At 36.3% G+C, this 27,961-nt stretch overlaps 2 protein-coding genes across 2 annotated transcripts in view; one reads left to right on the top strand and one right to left on the bottom strand.

The window, feature by feature from the left end:
- Positions 1 to 25,041, top strand: LOC149779580 (biogenesis of lysosome-related organelles complex 1 subunit 1-like). The gene is made up of 5 exons (XM_089940330.1): positions 1 to 187; positions 11,451 to 11,523; positions 14,896 to 15,028; positions 22,685 to 22,772; positions 24,822 to 25,041. Exons 1-5 carry the CDS (start codon positions 127 to 129, stop codon positions 24,836 to 24,838), a joined length of 372 nt encoding a protein of 123 aa, XP_089796456.1. The 5' UTR covers positions 1 to 126; the 3' UTR covers positions 24,839 to 25,041.
- LOC149779579 (dnaJ homolog subfamily C member 28-like) overlaps positions 24,991 to 27,961 on the bottom strand; it is an 18,674-nt gene continuing 15,703 nt past the window's right edge. Inside the window, exon 5 of the mRNA XM_089940329.1 lies at positions 24,991 to 26,422. Coding sequence (XP_089796455.1) covers positions 26,053 to 26,422 — 370 coding nt within the window. The 3' untranslated portion in view covers positions 24,991 to 26,052. The remainder of the gene's footprint in view (positions 26,423 to 27,961) is intronic.

Raw genomic sequence — 27,961 nt, 5'->3', positions numbered from 1 at the left:
ATGGCGCTAATGCATTTCCGGTAGGTGTAAAGTTGACATTATAAAGACATTAATGTGAAGCTAATGTATCTGTTTCGTTTCTTACTTTCTTTGGGCCTAAATAAGATGGTTTAAATTACTTACACCATGTTATCGAATCTCGTGAAGCAGCACCAATTTAAACAACAAGCTAGAAAAGAGAAACAAGGTAAGGCGCCTTTGGATCAATTTCCTCGTCGGAATAACTTTAATTTTGTTCACTTATATGCAGTATTATATAGTCAAGGCAGTACGAGTGGATGACACACCGGAGAACAAAAGCAATTTCTCCTCATTGCAGACACGATGCTGCATGGCAGTTTAATCACTGATTAGACAAACGTTTTTTTTTTTTTTTTTTTTTTTCGCCAGCAAGAAGCTCGACGATTAGTAATCAATAGAGTGTGATTCATTGCAAATGCAACTTGGTGAACAATGAGTCTGGCAACCGTGCTCTTCCCTTTCAAGGAGAAATCTGTAACACACGCAGAATAACTAATTTTTGTAAAATGTATAGGCCACTCCTTAACTACTCTAAAAGATTGTTATCACCTGCTGAATATTTACATAAGCAACACTGATGTTCAAACTCATCTGAACTGAAATTTCATTAATATCAAGCTACCCACTAAATTTGTTTAAAATCCATATAAGTAAGTCATTATGCAGAAAAGAAAGTGGATGGATATGACAATTAGGGAAAGCGAATCTTTGAAATTATGTAAAATGGTGACAAATTCCACTGAGGTCTTATAAGTATCAGTATCCACACCAAATTTGGCAGAAATCCAGCTTAAATTTAATAAAGGTCAGTTATGGAGAAAATCTTCAAAATGTACATTTTTCAGGGAATAATATCAAGCACTCATCCCAGGCATAAGTAAGTTGTAAACCGATCACTTTCTTCAGCATCATATACTTCTCCATTACACTGCTTTAACTCTTATAAGATAGAAAAGTTCCGGCCTCTGATGCAAGTTTGATAATAAAATTAGTCGAAACCATGAAAATGTTAGCTTTGGAGTTTAGGTTAGAAATATAAAGCCTTAACAGGGATGGTCCTGGCTTTTAAAAAGCTGTCGCCAAAAAAATCTCCAACCTCAATATTTTGTCGCCAATTTTCAAAAAGTGTCGCCAGAACAAGTAGTGTACATTTTTCCAAGTGTTAATTTAGTCTATTAATGTAACAGGCAATGAAAATTACAAAAGATGGGTTTGTTAATTCTTTAATTACAACAAGGATTAACAAAATGTTACAGTGTTACATGAAGATCCGTCGCAATTTTAGGGCTGCCCACTTGTTGAATGCAGTTTCAAAGTCTAATTTTTCACATCTGTACATGCTGATTCTCATGAAATTCTCGAGAGATGAGATGCAGAGTTTATTTCTGATGTCAGTTTTTATGAGGTTCATCTCACTGAATCCACGTTCACAGTCCACAGCACTGACAGGTGACACTAGTAGTCTATCAGCAGCCCCCCCCCCCCATGGCTAGCTTCACAAAGCTTGTAGTGAATTGCTTCCTAAATCCCAAGAATGATCACTGAATGCTGTATAAATTTTCTCAACAAACAAAATAGGATCTCCATTCCCACGAATGAAACTTACATGAGTCAACACCTGGCAATATTGGACCGTATTTATAAGCATAAATTCACACCCAATTTAGAGATTCTTTCACTCTTGTATTTTGAGAAATAAATAATTATTATTAATTATGCAAAACTGGTTGTTGTTTTTTTTGGTGCTATTTCTTGTTTCGGAGTTTAAGTCTCAGCAGCCGTAACACGGATTGATGGCAAAAGGAAAAGATCAATGAGTAAAATGCTGCACTGGCGACAGACATAATTGTGATTGAGATTTTTTCCATTTGCTTTGTATTTATACACAGTAGTCGGTACTTCAGAGGTTATCAGTTTTCTATGAAGGTTCAGCAAAACTATTGTACTGGTATATGTAAAGAAAAGAAAAGAAAAAAAAACAACAGAAGATTTAGCCATTCAATTAATTGTATCTGTTCTATTTGCGTCTTCAGAAGTCGGTCAGTTGTAGGTATAGTTCGGCAGCATGATTGACTGTATCACAGCATACAGTACTTAGCCCAGATGTCAGCATAAGCAGATTATGATGTAACAATGCACTGTAAAGATGGGGCTGTCAATACGAACAAAGGATTGTTTGTGTAACAGATTGATTCCAATGCATTGCTTAGTCAAGTTTGTGGCTTCCTTTCGTTCTCCCTTTTAATTTATCCAGTCCAAATCTATCATTGTATGTACAAATTAAATAACCAAAAATTCTGTCGCCAAAAAAATCGCCAGATGGGATATTTTTGTCGTCAATAAGGAAAAAAAATCGCAATTTGCGACATTGGCGAAGCCCAGGACGATCCCTGCTTAATATAAATATGTAATAAGACAACATTTATTACTCTGACAATTCTGGTTTTACACCTGTCCATAAATTTCACAATGCTATTTTAAGTTGGAGAAATTGTTGTCTTCAGCATGCTATCAGTATCACACATCTTTGCTGGCTAGACCAGTGAGAAGTTTGGAAATAGGGAATGCTAAAAAAAAATATGCTATCCCATCAGACTTGTGACACTTGAACTGGTGTTTTAAAGACTATGCAGCTTTAGGGAAGAACCATTTAATTTTCAGAAGGTGGTGGGATACAGGTTTAGAATTTAACATAAATTTCTTTGTAGCCAGAATGACTAAGTAGATTGAGAAATTGACTGGATGTTCACTAGCCCTAGTTCATCAGTTGATTGTTGACAACTGATTATTTTACTGGTCATTTGAAATTATAACAACTACTAATCCGACAGAAAATGTATCTGCTGTGGTTTAACAGACTACCAGTACTGTTAATTTCATGCAATGGAGTGTGATTTTCTTTTGAATCAGAATAGTTAATTTCTTTTACCTTGGGTAAAAAAAATTTCAACTGATGGATATAATTAGTTATTTTTTTCTAAATCAGAGCATGATTTTTAAAAAAAGATATTTGAAGGTCCTAATGTTTTTAAAACAATATCAAAAGGTCCTATTTTTTTTTAAAACAATATCAACCTCTCCCCACCTCTGAAACTTAAATGGTCAGTCTCTAATTGATGCATTTTCACACCAGCAGATATTTTCTATAAATATGTAATTATTTGTACCTTTCACACAAATTTTTTAATATAACTTTGACAGAAAAATTCAAAGCATTTACACAATTTCCAGAAACATTTGTACTTAGTATTTTAGTAAAACTTCCAGAGAGCTACTTAAGGGTCTTCCAAAGGACGACTGCTGATTGGTTTAAATAATTATACATTTACTACATAATGACCCCAATTAAATTATGACCAATCAGCTATTTTATCTTTATTATGTGCTTTGTAAAAGTGTCACCGTATATGTGAATACCATTAGTAAATTTCAGGTTAGATTTGAAACTCTAATTTCTCAAAATAATATGCAATGACGAAATATTGTTTCTCTTTATGTTTATCAATGAGGTCATTTATTGTGGGGATTTCAAAACAGCTGTCTTCACTCTAAATATAATATTTTTTTGATTTCGACCCATTTTAATCTCAAATTTGAATAAGTTGCATGAGTAAAAAGCACACCAAATAATGAAGTTAGCTTCCATTGTGTCATGATCTAGACTGACAAGAAGTAGGTCAAATAGGCAAACATAACCAATTATTAATGCATGTTAAATGTTAAGCACTGTTCAACTTAAACTGGTTCAGGGTAGAAAATGCACACACATTTATTCATACAGTGTCAATCTTCATCTACACATTATAACATGATTTTGGATATATGCTCTATTTATATTGACCCCATGACCAAAATCATACCACTGTACAATAATAAGGGTAGAAAATGCACACACATTTATTCTTAGTGTCAATCATCATCTACACATTATAATATGATTTTGGATATATGCTCTATTTCTATTGTCCCCATGACCAAAATCATACCACTGTACAATAATAAGGGTAGAAAATGCACACACATTTATTCTTACAGTGTCAATCTGCATCTACTCATTATAACATGATTTCAGATATAATGCTATATTTCTATTGACTTCATGACCAAAATCATACCACTGTACAATAATAAGGGTAGAAAATGCACACACATTTATTCTTACAGTGTCAGTCTGCATCTACTCATTATAACATGATTTCAGATATAATGCTATATTTCTATTGACCCCATGACAAAATCATACCACTGTACAATAATAAGGGTAGAAAATGCACACACATTTATTCTTACAGTGTCAATCTGCATCTACTCATTATAACATGATTTCAGATATAATGCTATATTTCTATTGACTTCATGACCAAAATCATACCACTGTACAATAATAAGGGTAGAAAATGCACACACATTTATTCTTACAGTGTCAGTCTGCATCTACTCATTATAACATGATTTCAGATATAATGCTATATTTCTATTGACCCCATGACAAAATCATACCACTGTACAGTAATAAGGGTAGAAAATGCACACACATTTATTCTTACAGTGTCAATCTGCATCTACTCATTATAACATGATTTCAGATATAATGCTATATTTCTATTGACTTCATGACCAAAATCATACCACTGTACAATAATAAGGGTAGAAAATGCACACACATTTATTCTTACAGTGTCAGTCTGCATCTACTCATTATAACATGATTTCAGATATAATGCTATATTTCTATTGACCCCATGACAAAATCATACCACTGTACAATAATAAGGGTAGAAAATGCACACACATTTATTCTTAGTGTCAGTCTTCATCTACACATTATAATATGATTTTGGATATATGCTATATTTCTATTGACCCCATGACCAAAATCATACCACTGTACAGTAATAAGGGTAGAAAATGCACACACATTTATTCTTACAGTGTCAATCTGCATCTACTCATTATAACATGATTTCAGATATAATGCTATATTTCTATTGACTTCATGACCAAAATCATACCACTGTACAGTAATAAGGGTTGAAAGAAAACAAGGTGAAAACAGTCATATATCTTCATTACCTTTCCAAAACGCCATTATTTAACCAATTTTGACAGTGCCTTCAATACCAAGGCCTTCCAACCTATTTTTGGCAGGGGGGTGGGGGAGGCAAGACACATAAAATGCTTAAGGTCACAGGCCGCTGTTCCTTTTCTCAAATTGTGAATATTAATTAAAATGCTTATTATAAAAAGGACTGCCTCTATATATATATATATATATATATATATATATATATATATATATATATATATATATATATATATATATATATATATATTCAGCTCCCTGCTGGGACTCTTATTTCTTGGTCCGTCAACCATATGAAGATTGTGTATTTGTATCATAACTATGCCCCTAAATGGCTAAGATTAGTATATCTGTTCTTCATATTTCATTGGTTACTGATTATTAAGTAGTTGACCTTCATCAACAATGAGTTGTCATTTTCTCAGTATAAAACTGGTTAAATATAGCAAGCGGTATATTGTAATTGTTTTATAGTTAATCTAAGATAATGTTTGTCACCTTAAATAAACAGAAATATTTATATTCTTTTGTATTACATTTAATTCAAAGAGTTAGTAACTGCTTAATCAACTGATACATGGAGTGGGTATATCCTGTAATTGTGTCTCATCGATTGATTCACTGTACAATGACATCACCTAGTTAGGAAACTTTAAACTATTTTTTACTTATTAATGAAAAAAGCCTTATGGCTTTCTGGCTTCTGTTATTTTCAACTTTGAGCATCATGTGAAAATTTATGCAACATTAAAAACTGAAACTGCTTTAAGCACCAACAATGCTCATGCCTACAGATTGTAATAGAGTGAACTTACGAAGAAGACAATTAGACAGTCATAGATCCCTAATGCCAAATTTATTAAGAATTCCACATGTGAAAATGCATACATTGGGAAATTGTTGGAAGTCGTACTTATTGTGAGCCCTCCTACATTATCATGAACAATATCAAAATTAAAAAGTTTAGAGAAGCACAGGTTCCAATGTGATAACCCTATCTATACCTGGGTATATTGAGCAGATATTTCCTGTGAATTTTATTGGATATGATGGCAAGCCACTGCATCCAATCAAAATGAAGTTGTTTAGATTTGAACACTGTTCCCACATGATTGAGACAAAGGGAGCAAATAAATAAGCAATTTTCCAGTGTCAGTCTGTGTTTACACAAATACCTTTCACTCAGATACACCTGCTATGGCTTCCCTCTGGTACCCAGTCATACTTTTGATGTTAAAAGTACAAAAACATCCCTTTTAGGTCAACTAAAACCACCATTTTTGGCTGTTGTAAAAATGTACCATACTGATGGTTAGTTGGCATTACATTCTAAGGGAGGCAATTCATTAAATCCAATAGATGTTGCTAGGACAAGCACCAATATATATGTTTGATCTGCCAAGGTATAGATAGGGTTATCACATTGGAACCTTGGCTAGCAAAGATGAGATAAGCAGGAAGGGCTCCAGATACTTATGAGGATCAATTCTGCTGATCCAGTCAATCAGGAGGATATTGTTAGAGCAATAAACAAATGGTTTGTGTCATTGTTTGGAGAAACAATACTTATAATGAAATCAGCGTATCAGAATAATACAAGGTCACATATTTTTTATGTCCTTAGTCCACTAGTTTGAGATGCAAATAAACACAGAAAGGGTCATTTTAAGGCATTATTATATTTATTTATTTTATTTAAATCACTGAAGTTTCGATATTGAGTCAAAATAATACTAAGAAAAATGGACCCTCAGGGACAAGTGGCATTTGAATCAGGGCAGGCAATTTTTAGTTCCTCTAATCAGGATGATCTGTTCATGTCAGTTTGCATGAGGTTGCTATCATTACTAATCCTAAATCTACTTAAGGATTGCCATGAACTCTGCACACATATTCACCCCATAGCCTAGTTGGTCTGGAATGAAAATGGTGCCAGTCATGCATTAAAAAAATCGCAGCTGTTGTGAAAATCTAAATATATGCTCATGACCACTTAAGGCAAGGAGAAACCATTTATTGGTTAGGAAACACTTGGCAGCTGATTGCAGAAAGCAGGTGACCACTACACACATGCCATTTATTTAGGAAATTTGCAAGAGGAATTAGATGTTGTGATTAGATAACTGCTCTGTAAAGTTGATCATTAAGACAGGTTTGACTAAATAGAAATTATGCATAGATCTTGCCTCAGCATTTGAGTACACATTATTTTCATAATCCTTTCCAATATTTGTCATCATTTGTTTAAAATCCATATAAGGAAGTCATAGAGTTACTTGTTTCAGTTTTCTTAAATTTCTGCAGGAGTCTAAGCTGCCATTAAAATTTGCATGAAATCCAATAATAACCAAGGGAGTTACAGAACACAAAGAAAGTAAAGTCTGACCATCAACAATCAAGGCCTAGAAGTCTGCACAGATGTAATACAGAATGCCAACAATTAGACTAAGCCAGCATCTCACAAAAATCAAGCTCCATAATGTATTTGGTTGAAATCAAATAAACGAGTTAGGTGGATTTAAAAGTGGTGACTGTTTATCAGGGGATTTAGCTTGGCTAAATAATGCACAGAAGGATGGCACATAAACCATGTTCTTATCATTATCAGGCTGCAAAAGAAAATTGTTTGAAATCCAGTGAAGGGAAATAGAGTGCAGAATGGAAATGTATTGGTCTGACAATCAGGTTTCATAACTGTGCTGAATCACTGAAGAAGGAAACACTGAGATTGGACATGGCCTAATCATTGTCTAGCTGCATATCAAAACTTGGTTGAACTCCAGTTATGGTGTAGAAATAAATTGGGTGGGTCAGATAATAATAATAATAATAATAATAATAATAATGAGGACTTTGTATAGCGCCTAATCTTAGAAGCACTAAGCACTTTACAACATTAGACAACACCTATAGCATAAAAAACATATATAATGTTACAATTACAAAAACAAACACCATAAAAATTAGAAAACAAAAAAACATGCTGAAAATATTTAAGGTAGGAAACATTATTAGGTCTTTAAGTTTGTTCTTGCAGTCGAAATAAGTGAGTTTTAAGAGCACTCTTGAATGGGATCACTGTCTTTGTGTCTAAGTTCAGTGGGCAGTTTCCATGTTGCTGAGCCCTGGTATGCAAAAGAATGCTGTCCATATGACTTTGTTTTCATAGTGGAAATAATGAGTATACGATTGTCAGAAGAGGAGCATAAGTATCTTGCTGGTGTGTACACATGGGTGAGGTCAGATAGGTATGTTGGACTGGAGTTCGTAGTGAAACGTAGCACAGAGAACAAATTTTGTGTTTGATTCTGAATCAAATGGATAGCCAATGTAGGGTAAAGAGCAGCGGGGAGGTGTGCTCTGATCGTGGTACTCTAAGTATGATCTAAGCAGCTGTGTTTTGAAGTTTCTGGAGTAGATATTGAAATGAACCAGACAGAATTGAGTTACAATAGTCCAGTCTTGAAAGTACTAATGAACACACAAGTGTTTTAGTGGCATCAGCTGAAAGATATTTGCGAATGGAGCTGATGCATCTCAGCTCAAGATATGCAGCCATGCATATGTTCATGACATGTTGGTGCAATGTGAGAGTACTGTCCAGAGTAACACCTAGGTTTCATACTGATTGTGTGAATTTAATGTTGATGTTGCTGATATTTATTGTTTGAGGAAAAGGATATGAAGGAGAAAGTTTTTGTGTTGTGATCAGAATGGCCTCAGTTTTATCATCATTCATCTGCAGCTTGTTACATGTACATGTCATCCATGATTTCACATCAGAAATGCACCTCTCTACACCTTGGATGGTAGCATCAACTTCAGTTGGGTGGCTAGATTTGTATATTTGGGTGTCATCAGCGTACAATTGGTGAGACACTGGATGATGATCTATGACACTTGAGAGTGGCTGAGTGTATAGAATGAAGAGAACAGGTCCAAGAACATACCCATGTGGAACACCACAACATAGATTAACTGGGCTGGAATGTATTCCATTTGCAGACACAATTTGTGTCCTGTTGACCAAGTAGGACTTGAACCCATAGTAAGGCTGTATCATGAATGCCAAATACATGCTGGAGACGGTGAAGTAATATATCATGGTCTATTGTGTCAAATGCTGCAGACAAATCAAGGAGGGTGAGGACTGTAATCTTTCCACTATCCAACGCAGAGAGAATGTCATTAACTACTTTTAGAAGAGTAGTTTCAGTACTGTGGCAAGGGCGATATGCAGATTGTACATTGCTAAAAAGACTTTGTATTCAGATGAAATACAAGCTGGGATAGAACAACCTTTTCTGAGATTTTTTATATGAATGGGAGATTATAAACTGGGCGGTAGTTCTTTAAATCATTATGGTCTAGTGTTGGTTTCTTCAGCAGAGGCTTTACAATGGCAGTTTTGAAAAATGATGGGAATTCCCTGGATGAGAGAGAGGTATTAATAACATCGGTTAGTGAAGGCAATACTGGATCTAAGCATTCAAGCAGCAGTGATGTTGGAATTGGATCAAGTTCACATGACTTTGGTGCACTCTTCATCAGGATTGTACGTACAAAATCCATAGAGACAGGTTCAAATGCTGCTAATGGTTGCTGCTCAAATTCTGTATCCCAACTGTATGGTGATGACAAGTCAATTGAAATTGTGGTGTCAAGCTTATCTCTAATGGTTTGTACTTTGTCGCAGAAGAAATTTGCAAACATGTCCAGAAGGTCGACTGGAGAGAAGGTAGTTGGAAGTGGTGTACATTTGTTCCTTGACATTAGCTTGTTAGTAATCTCGAAGAGCTCTTTGCAGCTGGAACTTTCCATGATCTTAGTAGTGTAGTGGGCTGATTTCGCTGCATGGACTATATTTGTGACATTCTTCTTAGCAGCTTCATAGATTTGCTTATGAATAGTTGTTGTTGTTGTTGTGGGGTTTAACGCCATTTTTCAACACACGATCGGCTATACATGGCGGCCAGTATTAATGGTGGAGGAAGAACCCGGGAAAACCTCGGAAAGAACCACCAACCCACGAGAAGCTACTGGCAAGCTTTCTCACATAACCACATTGGCTGAATCCGAGACTCGAACCCACGCAGATAGAGGTGAGATGGCAGTGATCCATAACGGACAGCGCTTTAGACCACTCGGCCACTCGGGGCCCCACTTATGAACAGTGAGTCTGGTGGAAAGCCAGACCCTCTCAGCTTTACAGTGGTCTCTTTTAGCAGTGAGAAGTTGGTCCCTAACACTGCTATACCATGGAGAACACTTTTGAATTCATACTGTGCACTTAGTAGCTGGGGCATGTTTGTCGAGCAATGAATGCAGGCAGTTATTAAGTTGTTCTGCTGTAGGAGGTAACAAAGTTGTTAGGTTTGCTTGGATGTCATGCATTAGTTTGCTTCTGTTTATCATAAGGAGGTTTCTCTTAGTAGCAGATAAAGGTGGAGGGTTAGGGACTGATACGTCAAGATGGCATATAATACAGAGGTGGTCTGATGCAAGTTCATGGGTTACCAGGGAGGACCGTAAAATGTTATCATCAGGTATATGAAGAATCCAGTCTAAAATGTGACCATGTTTATGGGTGTGTTGGTTAACTGACTGTTTGAGGTTGAAAACATTAACGGAATCTAGGAGTTTTGTGTTTGGGTTTCCAGGACAGTCATAGTGAAAGTTGAAATCTCCAAGAATAATCAGGTTGCCATCTATCGAATTTCCATGTTCCAGGAGATTTGGAAACTGCTCCAGAAAGAGAGATTCAGGGGCTTTAACTTTGCTAATACGAACAATCAAACCCGATTAAGGTTTCATCATTGTAAAGTGGCACACCAAATTTGGTTGAAATCTGTCTACTAAAGAATTAATTATGCAGAAATGAATGTGGTACAGACAGGAGGTATAGATGGAAAGGCAGGAAAAAAAACTTTCACATCCCACATTGTAAAATGCTGGGTAGTAAAAACACAACTATAATAAGTAATTAAATTCATTCATGCAACTAAAGGAATGTAATCTGCAAAGCTTAGTTGCATGTCTGAGAAAGAGCATTAGAGAATAGTACTTGAAAATCTGTTTTACTTCAGAGTTAGACAAAATTTAATGTGGTGTGAAAGCAAATATGGAGACTTGCTTGTTAAATGTTGTCAAAAGCGGCAACAAAAATGAGAGCCAAATGGTAAGGGAGGAAACTCATAGATGCTAAATTTAGTCTGTAGAGGTTACCTCCCTTGTTACTTTTGTGTGTGTGTGTGTGTGTGTGTGTGTGGCCTATATGGTACCAAAACAATATATGGAGCATGATTGTGATATACTCACACAAAATATTTGTTTTACATTTTTTCAGAGAAGAAGAAAAAGGAAGCAATTGTTGCAGCCACAGCCTTGACACATGCACTTGTGGATCATTTGAATGCAGGGTAGATATTTGTATCTGCAAACAAGTGAATGCTTGAGAAATCATTTGAAAATCTTAAATGTTTGTCAGTTACATTTTTTTAGTGTAGGTTTTAAACAAATGTTTGTGACAAATCATCATGTATCTTCTTTAGACAAAAACTGGTTGATTTTTTTTAATGATCTGCACACAAAGTTATGCATGATAAATGTAATATGCAACTACGACAATAATTGGTGACTGCTCCAGTGGCCTAAGTGGTTAGAGCATCTGCCTTGGATGCAAGAAGTCGTGGGTTCGAACCCTGAATGAGTCATACCAAAGACTTACAAAAGTAACAGTAGCAGCTGCCTTGTTTAGTGCACAGCATTAAGAGGTTAGTGCTAGGACTGGTCAGCATGGTGTCAGGATAATGTGACTGGGTGGGACATGATGCTACATATCTGCAGCATAATGCCCCCATGCTAGATATCATTCTAAACAGTCACACTGCAGACGTCATAGTGACATGACAGGAAAATTGTTAAAACTACATTAAAAATTCAAATCACACACACACACTACTTGACCTCTAGCAAGCTTTAATTGACAGCTGCTATTAGCCAATCAAATTGGAATCCCACATATGGTTACACCTTCCACCATTATCTTAGACAAGCTTCACTCTCTCAGAAACTTATCGACTGTTTTCTAATGTATTGTGTCACTTCTATATGTGACGATTTTAAAATATCAAAGAGGTGCAATTATGGTTTGTGTGATAACAATGACTAATATCCTGAATGATTAGAGAGCTGTGTGAAGTTTTAACAAAATGTGCAGAAATGGCTAGATTGGATTAAAAGTCATGAACAGTTAAACCCATCAAGAATCAGTTCAAATAAATATGATTGTATAGATGTAAATAGTGGCTTTCATTACATGTAGTTTATAAATATCCTTTTAAAGCAATATTCTTTTGTCCAACACGGCCCATTTGCCTAGTAACTTAACACTTATGGATAAACTATCGTTACAGCTATCCAAACATTTATCATGTTTACCTGCCTTGATTTTACAGCCTGATCATGTCCATATGATATTAAAAGGAAGACAAATATATCAAAAGCAAAACAGAAATCCACAAAATTTAAAATTAACAAATAACAGATATATTCTATATTTTTAAAAGATAAAGTATATGTTTCTCAACTAAAATAATGTATAAATTGAAGATCTATTTTCTATTTCACAACTTTTCTTCGTTTTGCAGCATTTTGTAAACAGTATATCCTTGTGTGAAGGCCCCAGAAAGCTGCACAGGATCCCCAATATTTTTATTTACTTACCAATATGTTATATAATCCCTGCAAGGCTCAGTGTTATTAATGCTTATGTTTGCAGACATATAAATTTGATGGTGTTCTTGCTCTTAAACAAGTTTACATTGAGAATGTGTCCTTCGCTGAAATTGAACCATTATTATCTGTCTTTTAATGATAGATCAATAGCTCTCAAAAACACAGGAGAATAATTTGGAGGAAGATTGGCAAAATGTTCTCTATGTTCGAGCAATGAGACTTCATGTTTAACACTTGTTGGTTAAAAGCAGCAGCATCAAAGATTATCCCTCATGTAGCATCAAGGATTATCCCTCATGTGGCAGCAAGGATTATCCCTCATGTGGGGGCAGAGCTACATAACTATGTCATAGGACAAACAATTGTATTATTGTCCAGATATCTAGCTAAGTTTTGCAAATAAGTGAGTTTGCATGGCATCCATCTTGAAGTATATTTTCAGGGCTCGAATTTAACACAAATTTCTTTGTATCCAGAAGGACTAGTATATTGAGAAATTTACTAGTCCTGCCAAATCTTTACTAGTCCTGTTCACAAAACAATGTCACACAGCTTTCATGTATATTTTCGATTCAATTTTAAAGTTTGAACAACCCACAACATAACTGGATGTTTTCTGTGTGTTTGTTTTTGTGAATTGCATACACCAGTTACACCACATAACGTTCCTTTCCTCATCATAATTCAGCCATTCCATGTCTTTTGTCCATTTCTTCTGAAATTTTCCATTACGCTTTTCCCTTTATAAGAATTATTCCTCTTCATTCTCATTCAACTTTTGCTTTTTTCTGGTGGCTGAACACCTTCTATCAAACGCCACATTTTGCCTGTCTCATAAGGAGGGAATTGTGCCTTGTTTTGAAATACAAGATGTGATAGTATAGCTGATGCGAATTATTTAAAGCAAGAAAAGGAATGGCACAGTGTCCTTTGTATAAGAAAGTCTGAGCAAGAAACACGTTTCAAAACACGTGTCTTTGCCCCATCCCACAATTAAATGGCCTCTCCCTAACAAAGACTTAACTTCAGCTGATGTTCTGCATGATCAAAGCAGTGGCTATTGTAAACACTATTATAAAATATTAGCATCAGAAGATAGTGTTAGTTTCAGCTTGCAAAAGATGTGTTCCCATCAAACGAAGCTGTCTGACGCTTGGCACATTGTATTTAACAGCTAGTTTGGTAATTGTTCCTAATTAATCAAACCTCAATGTATTGTTTAAATTAATAATAAGACGGAAAATTTTCAAATCTTAGATGCCCATGCTCAGAGATTTTAATTCCCAACAAATGTACGGCATTCTGCTTGGATATCTCCACATGTATTCAATTATTTGTTCATTCTTGTAAAAAAAAATATAAAAACTATTATTATCATCATAGAAAAAGTAGTGGTATGGAAAGGATGTGTCAATAACGTAATCATAATAAATTGATCTAATTCTTTAATTATTTCGATGGAAATGTAAAATATGTAGTTTCCTGTTTGTGACCGTTGAAGCATTTGGGTAGCGAGCAAAAAAAAAGAACCTTAAACAAAGAAGCATGCAAACTAATTTCTTTGAATAGTTTTTGACGTGTTCTTTTGTGTGGTATACTGCTTTGTAGTTTGTTACTGTGGTCGAGTGAATAAAGTGTGATACCACGTCATTTTTTCATTTAATTCATTATCAGATTAATTAGGATCAATTACCAAACTGCCGTTGTTAATGACGGGACCATGAAATGCACAAAATCGGATGGATTCTTGTTAAAGAAACATACCTTTCCGAGGCAGAAATTGACTTCCTCTTCTCATGCTAATATTTTATGACAGTGTTTACAATGGCCACTGCTTTGATTCATCAGAACATCTGCTAAGTCAAGTCTTTATTAGGGAATGGCATAAACAAACGCTGACTATTGATAGCCGAAACTTACTAGCTAATCAGACTATTAACATTATGAAAGTTACTAGCCCGACAGGAAGTCTGCTAGCCTTGAGCTAGTGGACTACCGCTAATTTCGAGCCCTGATTTTTTAATTTTTTGTTTCTTATGTTTTTATTGTTAAAGAGTGGCACAAGCCTATGTAAACCAGAAGAAGCTTGACACAGAGACTAAGATACTTCAGGCAAATGCTGCCCAGTTCTCTAAACAGACATCTCAGTGGCTAAAACTGGTGGAGGATTTTAACACAGCTCTGAAGGTAATAACTATAATCCCATTGAAAATTAACAATGGGAGATGCATAACATCAAACTGATTTGTTCCATGACCATTCCCTCAACAGACAAGACTATGGCCTTTCAATTTTGTTAGATCCCCTGTTGTACTTTGTGTATCATTTACCTCTTGTATTGCCTTGCATGCTCAGGAACAAGATACTTTTTATAGTACCCAGCCTTTTAGCAAAAATCAAGTGCAGTATTAATCATATGTTCATCCATTGACCTTTCCTATTCTCTCTACAACTTTCAAGCCATTTGTGATTCAGGAATGGAACTTGGTAAACTTATACGTCATTAGAAGGGGCCCCAAGTGGCCGAGTGGTCTAAAGCGCTCTCCATTATGGATCACTGCCATCTCACCTCTGTCTGCGTGGGTTCAAGTCTGGGATTTGGTCAATATGGGTATGTGAGAAAGCTTGCCAGTAGCTTCTCGTGGGTCAGTGGTTCTTCCCAGGGTTTTCCCGGGTTCTTCCTCCACCATTAATACTGGCCGCCATGCATAGCCTATCATGTGCTGAAAATTGGCGTTAAACCCAACAACAACAATGTCATTAGAAGGTGTGTACCTAACTTCAGGTTCAAGTTCACAACAGAATATTTCCCATCACATTTTCCATTCTGCACTTTTAAGTTTTCTCCTTCAAGTACAAATCCAATCACATTAAGTTAGGAACATTAGCCTCCTACCTCGAGAATCCAGCCCTACTTAACGATGAAAATTGTCGTTTCCTGTCCATTTCATATAAAGGGCAATAGCTCTTGCTTATTATCTCCCCATGCCACCACCAGGTGTCACTAGTTTATATATTTGCTGCTGTACTGGTAACATTGTACAGTTTAATGTCCAACATTCCAATCCATTTTGTGTTCAAATTGAACCATCCAATGTTCTTTTTGGATCTGTTGTGTGGATTAACCATTCTGCTCTAGGTTGTAATATATTATTTTGACAGTTTCTGCCAAATTTGAATGATTTTGTCACCTTTAGGGACTTAGTCTATTTTAGAGCATGTTATACCACAATATTGTTGACCTCATCCAAAGTCATTATGAGTCAGCACAGCTTTGACTAATTTCGCATCCTCCATAACAGAGATAATATTATTGAGTTTTAATCTGCTGCATTGCTAATTCATGCATGGTTTCTTCTTAATTGCTGTTTGTTTTGATAGAATTGTTAACTAGGCATTATTTTTCTTGAATGGCTACAGGCTTCTAACACAATACTTTTTTCACCTTTTCACTAGTAACAAGAATGATTTAACAAGTTACTAACATACTACATTACTAATTTATGCTTTATTTTTCTTTTCTTGTACAGTTTCAGTGGGAATATCATCCAGGTGCTTCAAGTGAAAAAAGTTTAAAGCACGAGAGGATAAACATGACTCCTGTATTGTACAAAATGCACATCATAACCACCATGCAGCATATGTAACACGTAGTTGGAAGAAATTTGGGCTGTCCAAAAGGCAGCTAATGGGGAAGGAATGATGGACTAAATCGAGGAATGAAAGCATTGATGCCCTCAGTACTCATCCTAAGTCAACCTCCATTGTGAGTCTTGTGGAGGATGCTGCCCCACTCCTGAAAGTTTGTTGCGTGCAACCATCGGCCAGTCATATCAGCAGCAGGATGTGGAAAGGGTACAATCAGCTTTCAAATAGATGTGTCATCTGGTACAGGAGATAACAATGCAACAAATTTTGCCCCTTTCCATTGGATCTCAAGCTTGGCCTTTGGGCCTGTAATTCAGGACACATGGGTTTTGTACATGATCCATTGGATCCCAAGCATGGCCTTTGGGCCTGTAAGTCAGGACACATGGGATTTGTACATGATCCATTGGATCCCAAGCATGGCCTTTGGGCCTGTAAGTCAGGACACATGGGATTTTGTACATGATCCATTGGATCCCAAGCATGGCCTTTGGGCCTGTAAGTCAGGACACATGGAATTTGTACATGATCCATTGGGTCCCAAGCATGGCCTTTGGACCTGTAAGTCAGGACACATGGGATTGTACATGATCCATTCGATCCAATTCTTAATACCACCACACCGTTACCAGCTGTCCAGCAATCAAAGGCCATCTAGCTGGTACCGACCATGTAGCTGTCCCAGCATGATAGATTGTATGGGAATCTCAGTGAGATATCTGTCCATCTAGCCACACCAGTGGCAACTGACCATTATTATACTGGAGATTTTCGTGAGAAATCGGTCCATCCAGCCAGAAATTTGGAGCAGCTGGTACCGGTGATAGATAAACCCATTTGATTTGCCATTGATTTTGGGAAAAAGAACAGAAGGAGGCAGGCAGCCCAAGAACTGCCCCTCCAACTTGCTGCTCAACCAACACACTCAGGCATTTGGAACCACTCAGCACCCACCAGTGTGTAGGGATGTTAAACAGCCTTGGGACAGGGGGATCTTTTCAGTTAGATGTGCACCAGTATCGATCCCAATCCAATGCCAGGAGACAGCAGTCTATCCAACCTGGGAGGCAATTGTACAAAGGTGGTAAGAAACCAAATTTCTCTGTCTTCAAGCCTCCCAACCAAAATCATTGACCTACCCTCCCAACCCCCTATAGACAGCCTACCTGTGGATGGCCGACCGTAGGGGCTCCTCTCTCCCCTCCCTTTTTACAGACATGCCGTCAGATCAGGAGAAGGATGAATTTTTACAACTGGCAATATGGTCACTCATCAAAAGACAAGCAGTGGAGATCATAGATCACAATACCCAGGGTTTTATTCAAGGCTATTCCATAAGTGAGACCCATCATTGACTTGAGTCACCACAACTAATTCATTGCACTTCCGAAATTAAAGATGGAGACTGTGAGATCAATCCGCCTCTCTGTCCAAAGGGACAAGTATTCTGACAGATGCATGTTTTCATGTCCCTATCCACCTGGGGCCTAAAAAAATTCTCCAATTTCTCACCGTGACAGAGTTTATCAATTCAGAGCCCAACCCTTTGGCCTCAACATCAACTCTTGTGTTTTACAGAGATTATGGATTGCATCATCACCCTATTCTGAATGACATCATCTACAACAACAGCAATGTATCTGGACAACATCCTCCAGAAACACATGGTAAGTTCTGTTCTGCTCCAAGGTAGAAAACAATTTCCTCTCTCTTTTAGATCATCCAGGCTTTCTGATGAAATTGGAAAAGTCAGACCAACATCCATCCCAGTCTTTTGTCCATGTGGGTATGTTTTTTTTTTCCAACACTGCTTGGATTTCAGCGAGACTTGATCCCACTCGGCCATCTTTTCATGCGTCCCTTACAAATGTCGTTGCTAGCACAATGGTTAAGTCCTTTTTCGAGTCCCTTCGATGAAACAGTCATGATCATACCCAAGATACACTCATTCCTGTGTCATTGGCACAACCCAAGTTGGCTGACCAAGGGAATCCCACTGGAGAAGCCCCATGTGGAAATAACAGTATGTACTGATGCCAGTACAAAGGTAAGAGGCCTCTACACATCAACATTCTAGAAATGAAGGCTGTCATCAACACATTTCACTTCCAGAAAGATTAACTCTCAAGCAAAATGGTCCTCAGTATGTTTTACAACTCTGTGGTGGTGACCTATTTCCTCAAACAAGGGGTCACCAAAGTCATCAGACCTGTGTGTTCTGGTTTGACAGTTCCTATGTTGGTCTGTCAATCTCCACATGGATGTACAAAACAGACACACCCCAGGCAGGCTAATTGTATCGGCTAACAATCTGTCCAGGAAAGGGAAAGTCCTTCACATGGAATGGTCTCTCGATCAAATGGTCTTCACTCGGATCTACGCACTTTGGAGGCGTCTTATGATCGACCGTTTTACAACAAGGTGGAATCACAAGTTGCCCACCTTTGTCTTTCCAGTCCCAGACCCAGAAGCCCTGATTGTGTATATTCTGTCAATCATTTGGGACGGGTTGTGGGCCTTTGCCTACCCTATTGCCCTGAATCTGTTCTTATAATTAGCACCAAGTTCAGCACTCTTTTTCTCCTGAATTGTACACTGCATTTCTATATCTCTTCCACAATGGACAAAGCTGTAGGCCATGTTAACGAGAGTTATCATTTTCTTTTTCATTATGGTCTTGTTTAGTTATGAAATCTTAACTAGGGGAATGTCTGCAACACTAACTTCGGAGAGCTTTGGCACATGTTGGCTAGTGTCATGCAGGCCTAATGAGTTCCAGAACTGATGCAAGATTTTATTGGTCCAGTCCTGAACAGGCCTAATGAGTTCAAGAACTGATACAAGATTTGATTAGTCAAGTCCTGAACAGGCCTAATGAGTTCCAGAACTGATACAAGATTTGATTGGTCCAGTCCTGAACAGGCCTAATGAGTTCAAGAACTGATACAAGATTTGATTGGTCCAGTCCTGAACAGGCCTAATGAGTTCCAGAACTGATACAAGATTTGATTGGTCCAGTCCTGAACAGGCCTAATGAGTTCAAGAACTGATACAAAATTTGATTGGTCCAGTCCTGAACAGGCCTAATGAGTTCAAGAACTGATACAAGATTTGATTGGTCCAGTCCTGAACAGGCCTAATGAGTTCAAGAACTGACACAAGATTTGATTGGTCCAGTCCTGAACAGGCCTAATGAGTTCAAGAACTGATATAAGATTTGATTGGTCCAGTCCTGAATTTGTCACTTCCATTGATAAATGTGCGGGTTGAATTTCCAACCTGTGCTAGTTTGGCATATTGTTTGCAAAGACTGCTAAATATTTTTAATTATGAGTCATGAATTCAGGCCAGGAATAACTATCAGCCCAGTGTGGCAGAAAATTTCTACCCATCAGTTCATAAAGGCAACCAACACTAATGTCAGTGAAGTGTCTTTCGTTAATTTAATCAGACTGACTGGATCAAAATTAAAGGGTGAGTCACTCATGTGGCTCTGACTTGAGTAAACACAATACAATGATGCTGTTTAAAACACTGCTAATTAATCATACCAGCTTTATTTTGTTTCACATGTATTATTGGCCAATTAATTTGATCACTAGCCCAATATGTAGTCAAGTGGTAATAGAACATGTGCATGTTCAGTTCTTAATGACCACCAATAAGTGTGCTACAGGATGTAAATAAATACATAGAGAGGGTGAGAATCAAGCCATCAGTAGACCCAGTGGACATCAGTGGCCAGATAAAGGTAGATAAAGTGAAAATAAGCACATGCCTGACTTCTATTTAGTGACTCAGAAAATTTAACTTTTCCAACATAAAAAATGAATTGTTGGCTATGGGATTTTCAGACATGATTTTTTTCCATTTTAAAGTGGAATCTCGCTTTTCTCCTGACTTAATATAGTCCATTTTTTTATATCATCTCCAACCCTTGTAAATTATTCATTCCAAATATTAGTTAGCACACGACTCTCATAAAGAGTATTATTAGTTAGCACACGACTCTCATAAAGAGTATTATTAGTTAGCACACGACTCTCATAAAGAGTATTATTAGTTAGCACACGACTCTCATAAAGAGTATTATTAGTTAGCACATGACTCTCATAAAGAGTATTATGATTGGTCAAAGGTTTAAATACATCCAATGAATCTTCGTGTAAAAGAAACTTATGGCAATGGAAAGAAGATGCATGCTTGCAAAACATGGCATCCCTAGTTGTTGAGAGAGACCCTGACACAAAAAGTTTAGATAAAGGTTTAAAAAACATAATGGAAATGGGAATGGCTGGAGCGAAAAGTTGATGGAAATTTAGTTGGTCAGTTTATAAGAAAACTGAATGATAGAGGCCTTGCATTTTGTAACCTCTCCAAGAAAGATCTGAATTATGGTAATCGTGGCTGTAAGAGTTTGGAACAGCACCTACTAAAGAAGTTGCATACAGAAAAATTGAAGCTCAGAAGGCATCTGGAAAAAGTGCAGTTAATTACTATAAGAAGAAAGATTTCTTGCATGAGAGAACAGATGTAGGCATCTCAGAATATGTGCACTGCATGTTGCCAATACAAGCACCAGCTTGAAAGGAAAAAGGCTCTCATTGAGAAGGAAAAGAAACGATTGCACATTGAGCAAAAAAAAGTCAGTGGTGACAAAAAGGAAGGTTAAAGAAATCTTTGCCAAAGCCGCAAAAAGGGCTTGACTGGCATATCAACAGGCTGTGTCCCTTGGAGAAAAGACAAGCGAATGTATGCGATTATTTTTATATAGTTGTGACTATAAATATTGTGAAATTATTGAAGTCAAGTTGAACATTTTTGGTAAGTTTATTTAATTTTTCAAATGATTATTTTAGTTAATTTTATGATCATAAGTCGCACAGGAGCAGTTTTTTATGAGTGTCAAATGCGTTTCTAGCCAGGGGCCATTGGTCCCATGGACCCCCGGATCAGGGGCACTGCCCCACATGACCCCATTGGAGGAGGACCCCAAACCCCCTTAACATTTTTTCAGCTTTTATATGGAAGACCAAAATCATGTCTGGATTTGCTCAGCCCTGTTTATTTGGTAGAGGATAAATTTTATTTCATTTGTGTTTGCCCAGCTTTTAATATGGTCAACTAATAAAGAAATACGTTAACAACATTTATCATTCTTATCCATCTTTTGAAACTTTTTTATCTGTCACAAGTCATAAAATATTATAAGAAATCTTTCTTAGTATATCAGTTCGACTTTCATGTCAGACAAAATTTGGTATCATACAAGCAGTGAATGAAGGTTATTAATGGTTATAATATCTTTACACAATCATACAGTAAATGTTTTCTGGAGAAATGTAAATATACTTTGAAAAACATAACTTCTGCAAAGCATGGCATGCACTGTATTTACTTAGTATTATATTTTTTACTATGGGCTGGAGGCCAGAATAGCTGAATAAAGCATTCAGATGCAGGAGATTACAGGTTCAAACCCCCAGTTGAGTCATACCAAAGACTTTTAAAAACAATGGTACTAGCAGCTGCCTCACTTGGCGCTCAGCATTAAGAGGTTAGTGTTAAGACTGGTCGGCCTGGTATCAGGATAATGTGGCTGGGTGGGACATGATGCTACATGTCTGTGGCATGATGCCTCAGTGCTGGACATCACTATAAACTGCCACACAGCAGAAAAAGTAGCGACATGACTGAAAAAGTGTTGAAGCTACATTAAAAATCCAAATCACCCACATTGTTCTGTGCTATTAGATCTGAGACATTTTAGATGAAAGGATGAAACATGATCATACTAATTTTCATCACTAGAAGGTATGTTGCACATCAGTCTGATTAAAATCAAATTTCCACTGTCCTACGTGAAGATCTGACAGTGACCACTTTGGTGTCGAATTCTGGTAACCTGTGTTATTACCTTAATCGCTAATCTTATCAGTCAGTCAGATGCAGTCTTACACCTTCGCTGTGGGAAGACTAAGCAGTATGGCTGAAGAGAATCAATGTGTGCTGAACATTGTTATTCACTTTCAAATTTCTGACAGATGCATTTTCAATGTATTAATAATTTTAATATACTTGTATCAAGGCAACTCGATCTCATTATGTTAGAGTTGAAGACAGTACTGGTACATTGAGCCAGCCCACAAAAATTCACAAAAAGTGGTATAAATTTTATTTTATATTGTTTGAAAGGAAATTGGAGATGTAGAAAACTGGGCTAAAAGTATTGAAACAGACATGAGGACCATATCCAGTGCCCTGGAGTATGCCTACAGGAAAAGTGAGTATACACCTACATTTGTCAAACTATGCCAGGAATACTGTCAGGATGGACATATGTTGGTTACAGGAAATAGCTGTTGAAGAGGCAAAACCTGTAGATTAAAGAAATATTTGTTTTAGGGATGTGACTGTTTTTGGACATTACACTGTATGGAGGGAACCATGCTATAAAATGTTGGTTGGGGTCCATCACTGCTGACTGTAATATATAGAAAACTGTGGTATACCAAGAATGCAAATTTGATTAATTCAGGTGGTGCTGGGTGGGTAAGGAGAAAATGTATAGTAAAAAAGGGAAATAAACTTCAGTCATATGTATAGTAAAAAAAATTCTTCCTGTTAATTTATCAAGATAGCGCCATGCGTGATGATAATTAATCATTGCTATGCAAGAAAATTATGATCTGTAAGCCGTAGTTTTCTTGAACTTAACAAAATTACTTTTGTATTTGTCAGCTTGGCTGAAGCTTCGAATAGTGCCTCGGAATAATGGACATCTAAGAAAAAACAGGAGACATAGGATTTTGTTGTATCCTAATTTGTCGCAATGAAGCATATTACAGCGGGGTTCCCATGAATATGTGACTTGCAATCACAAATGCCTGAATTTTTACTCTTTAAGAAGCTGTGGAGATGGACATTACAGGGTGATGGTGTTGCAGTCTTGAAAATTAAAGCCAAGTTATTTTGTAGATTTTGAGTACTTGATGGAAAAAAAACTGAAAAGAAGTTTTAATACAATAATAGTACAAAGTGGAGTCAGGTAGATGAGAACTAGCCTAAGGACTGTCTCTCACCATAGGCAACATTCTTTATTTATGAAAAATGTAGACTTTAAAATGTGCAACTCAAATTCATCCTCTGAACTCCCCTAACATGTACAATGAAAAACATTTGACATATTTGTTGGCTAAATTAATTAGGACAGCAAAAGTGAGTAGATTTGATAACCTGTTATCTGCTGTAAATTAGCAAAATCATGACTGCTTACTAACAGTCTAAAACATTTCTCATATAAGGTACTTTGAGTTGCAAGGCAGAATTCAGCAGTAATATAAGTTACACTTGCTGTCACTTATAGATCTCACTGCAGCACAGTTACTTAAGTTCAGTACAAGTTTTTTTTTTCCAGCTGAAATTTATTTGCAACATGCTAAATACCAGGATCACTGAAATACCATCTCTTCAGCTTGCACTGGAAGCTGATAAATGAATCAGAAATGTAGATTTCATACAAAGATGTAGACTCATCCAAACGAAGCAAAATATTTGTGTGCAAGTGTGACACCTTGTTTTATAGCTTGAGATGATTAATATATTTAATAAAGTTGTCACTCTCATCTCTATTGTTCTGAGGATATTATCTAAAAGTATATATATATTTTTTATAACAGTGTTGGCTTGAATGAAAAGATATTGCAGAAAAAAAACCAAGCCATATCAACCCAGACTGCAACAGTATTATTAACAAAACTGGAAGGTTTGTCAGTCTGGCATTACCACAGTTCAGTTACGTTTTAAAAAATTTTTATTTTAGCTAGGCTACAAAGATGGATATACAAAGATGGTTGTCAAATTTTATAATCCATCCTCATAAAATAGTCTAACAATCGAAGACTAGCCATATAATTGTATCAGCCCTGAAACTAACAGATTTTACAATGAAAGTGTTTGTTATATTACATTGAATTTGGTATCTATTATAGAGACAAGGCTAGCAATCCAGTCAGAAATGATTGGTACCAACTGGATTGAATTTTTATACAAAAATCTGTCCATACAACACAGAAACCCTTGCCAGCATGGGGTTAATATTCAGTAAGGGAACACAGGCTGTAACTATATACAGTTTTGATGAAAAGCGGTAAAAATTTAGCATGACCCAGGTTTTCTAAATATAAAGTTGTCCAAAGTCATTGAAAAGAAGAAATAATTCTGTGATGGATATGGTGAGCACTCTAATGGTATAAAAATGATAAGCTTTGTGTCATGCTTCCTTAATTCCAAATCCTAAAGAGTTTACTATTTTTCTTTTGTTTTTATCCAGGTCCAGCTGGAAATTAGCAATGACAGAAATACAAGCACTTCTGATGGAGGAAGATGGTGGGCTGTCTAACTGTCCAACAAGTGACAATTTCTGGGTGTTGTACAGTAATTAATGAAAGAAAAAATAACAAACCTTAATACAAGATTGGGTTAAAAGCACTAGAACTTAAAAAGCAAAGATATTATTTATTGTTGTATTTAATAAATAGTTTTTCCATGTACACTTGAGTTTCTCTGATCATTTACACAAACAATTATAAATACTTAATTTTCGGATACAGTGCATCTTATGAGCAATGGCAAACCAGCCCTAAACAATTTACAAAATAGGCTGGAAAACACCCAAAAATATAATAGAAGGATTATATAACAGAATGAGAATGGCTAAATAGCATTTCATGCTGTCTGCATTTACAACAGTAATAAAGTTTTCTTTGTTTAACTGACCTCTCAGGCCTACATATTAAGCATAGATAGTACACCTTCATTGTGATGTAGTCCATTGGTAATAGAGTCACATAGTGAAACTGCCTTAAAATGCGGTACATGTACATAATATATAATTTTACTACCAATTAATGAAACATGTATCATGACCATATTTATCTTAGAACAGGAACTGTGTTATAATGAAGGGCTTTATAGTTAACGAGAGCTGTATAGACAATCAACTAATGATAGCAGTAGTCGATAAGGCTATAATTAACCATACCTAGGTATGAAAGGAAATTTACGGTGGTTTTTAGTTTAAATATATAGCAACTTGCATCCAATATCATGCAAGTTTTATGTCCAAATTTTGTAAAAATTTTGGATCTAACTATTTAAAGTGATGGTAGCTCAACTAAATTTCATTCTGAAAAGTTTAAAACTACAAAGAAAGCAAATGCAGATAAGAGATCTATCTCCAAGAGGTTCATTTCATTGGCATTAAAGCAATGTTTATCCCGACACGTGAAGAGCATGTATAGAATCTGGGTCTTACAGATAATATCACTTTCTGAAAACAGGAACTGACAATTGAGAGCATTTAGATTTTGAAATAAATTCAAAGTTCTGATGTGGGGAACAGGTGTGTAAGAATTTTAATCATAAATATTTATGGACGAGCTTAATGTTTAGTTCCAACCTCCTTCCAATGAATGGCTCTCCTCGACATCTTTCTGTGTATAAAACTTTAATGTATGGCCAAATGTTTTTCCTAATCCATCGTGCACAGTTTGATGAAGTATTTAAGATTTGAAAACTTGCTTGATATGTTCCCAAACTTCTTTCCAATGTATCTGTTCTTTCTGTGAAAACTGATAAGTCAGCTGTTCAGGTTTAACATCACAACTGGACTCTCTGACTGCTGGCAAGTAATCCTTAAGGTTTTCTGTAACCCTTTTCACCTCCCGTTTTACACTGTAGGGCACCATTTGCTTCTTAAGAATTGGCACAATAAGGTTGAATTTGTTTACTCTAACATTGACATCAGCTAACACTTCTGTAAATCTGTCCACATGAAAATTCCACTTTTTTGAAATTTCAGGAGGGAAAGGTGGATCACCTAGTTTCTGTGTTTCCACAGCAAGCTTCTCTCTTGCCTTTTTGATATCATTTCTGAAATATTACACACAAACATGGTCTCTAAGTTTGTAACATTTAATCCATGAAAACTCTGTATAAATAAATCTTGCTTAGAACCAAACATAGTTGATGAGATAAATTTAATCCATTAACACATGAACAGACCTGCCATCTTGAATGGAGTGAAAATCAAGATGCCTAGGGAAAAAATCAGGATTTTGGAGAGACAAACAGGATCAGTGTTTGTGACCATATATTTATAAAAACTTTACGAGGGAATTGACATCTCTACTGACTTATGTTATTGACTTAACATGAAAAATGTATACTGTCATACCATGAAAATCACACTAAATATCAGCATAAAAGATGAAAATGGAAAAATGATTTTCACGGTATGACTGTAGTGTATTCCTTGCAAAGTTTTTGCATCACTTTTGCTCTCTTTGAAGGAGGTGCAGCCATCATAAATCAAAAGGTAATTTTTTGTGTTTTTGAAAATTGGAATTGTGGGTTTAAAAAAATCTGAAAATTGGATTTTTCATATTTTTAAACAAAACTTTGGAGTGATCCTGAGTAAACTGGGATAAGGGGGAAAGTCAGCATCAACCTAATACAGTACTCCCTCATTATGACCCTGTCCATTGGAGACGGAGTGTACTGCCTCATGGTGAGATTACCTTATAATGAAGTACGTGATAAACTAAAAGGTACATGGGAGCCATAAAGTATACCATCATATAGTGAGACTGTCTTAAAATGAAGTACAGAGATGCCAGAGAATATAAAATCTGAGCACAGCTGAGTGGCAGAGTGAGGGCACATCAACGGGGGGTGTGTGTTTAGATTCACTTACCCTCATAACCATTTATTCACCAACTGAACTTTAAAAACAAAAATTCCTAATTCAAAGAGTTGTGACACAAGCACACATGATATACATACCAGTTTCTTTGTCAGATTGACTGATTAATGCCAGGTGGAAAGAATCATGTGCATTTCTCAAAATGCAAGGAAATGTTTGCCATTATAATAATATAGTGCATCTATGAAGAATAAAATAAATCTATTGTCCACTAGAATGCCAATACGAAGCACACACCCAAAAGTCATATACACTTATTTGACCTTCACATTATGCTTTTCTTCTAAGTAAATTATAGTTGTGCATTTAGTACTTGGTAAATCTTTAGCACTGCATCAAGCAGGCATGCAGCAACCAGACTCTATTCTGTCCATGTCAGGTTTATGAATCAAACAACTTTTAAGCTTTTGAATAGAGCCATGACATCTCTTGAGAAAGTACAGTTCTTTCAAGTTTTAGTGTGTTTTTCTAAATATGCTCATCCATTTCAAGCTATTCTGTTGTAGGGTTTAATGCCATTTTTCAGCACATGATGGCTATACATGCTATTTTAACATCAGTCTTTCATTTGGTTGCAGATCCATATCTTGGAAGAGTTACTTCTCATATTTTTAAATTTTATGTTCTTGTATCTAGAAGGGAAAGACTGTCAAGAGCAATTATATCTGTCGTTTTATAATTCCCTGTGCTGGAATAAAGTAACCAGA

The sequence above is a fragment of the Sinohyriopsis cumingii genome, chromosome 17 (genome assembly GCF_028554795.1).
Source record: "Sinohyriopsis cumingii isolate HCF-2022 chromosome 17, ASM2855479v2, whole genome shotgun sequence".
NCBI classification, from domain to species: domain Eukaryota; kingdom Metazoa; phylum Mollusca; class Bivalvia; order Unionida; family Unionidae; genus Sinohyriopsis; species Sinohyriopsis cumingii.
The sequence above is the reverse complement of the archived record's forward strand: the minus strand, read 5'-3'. Positions and strand labels throughout refer to the sequence as shown.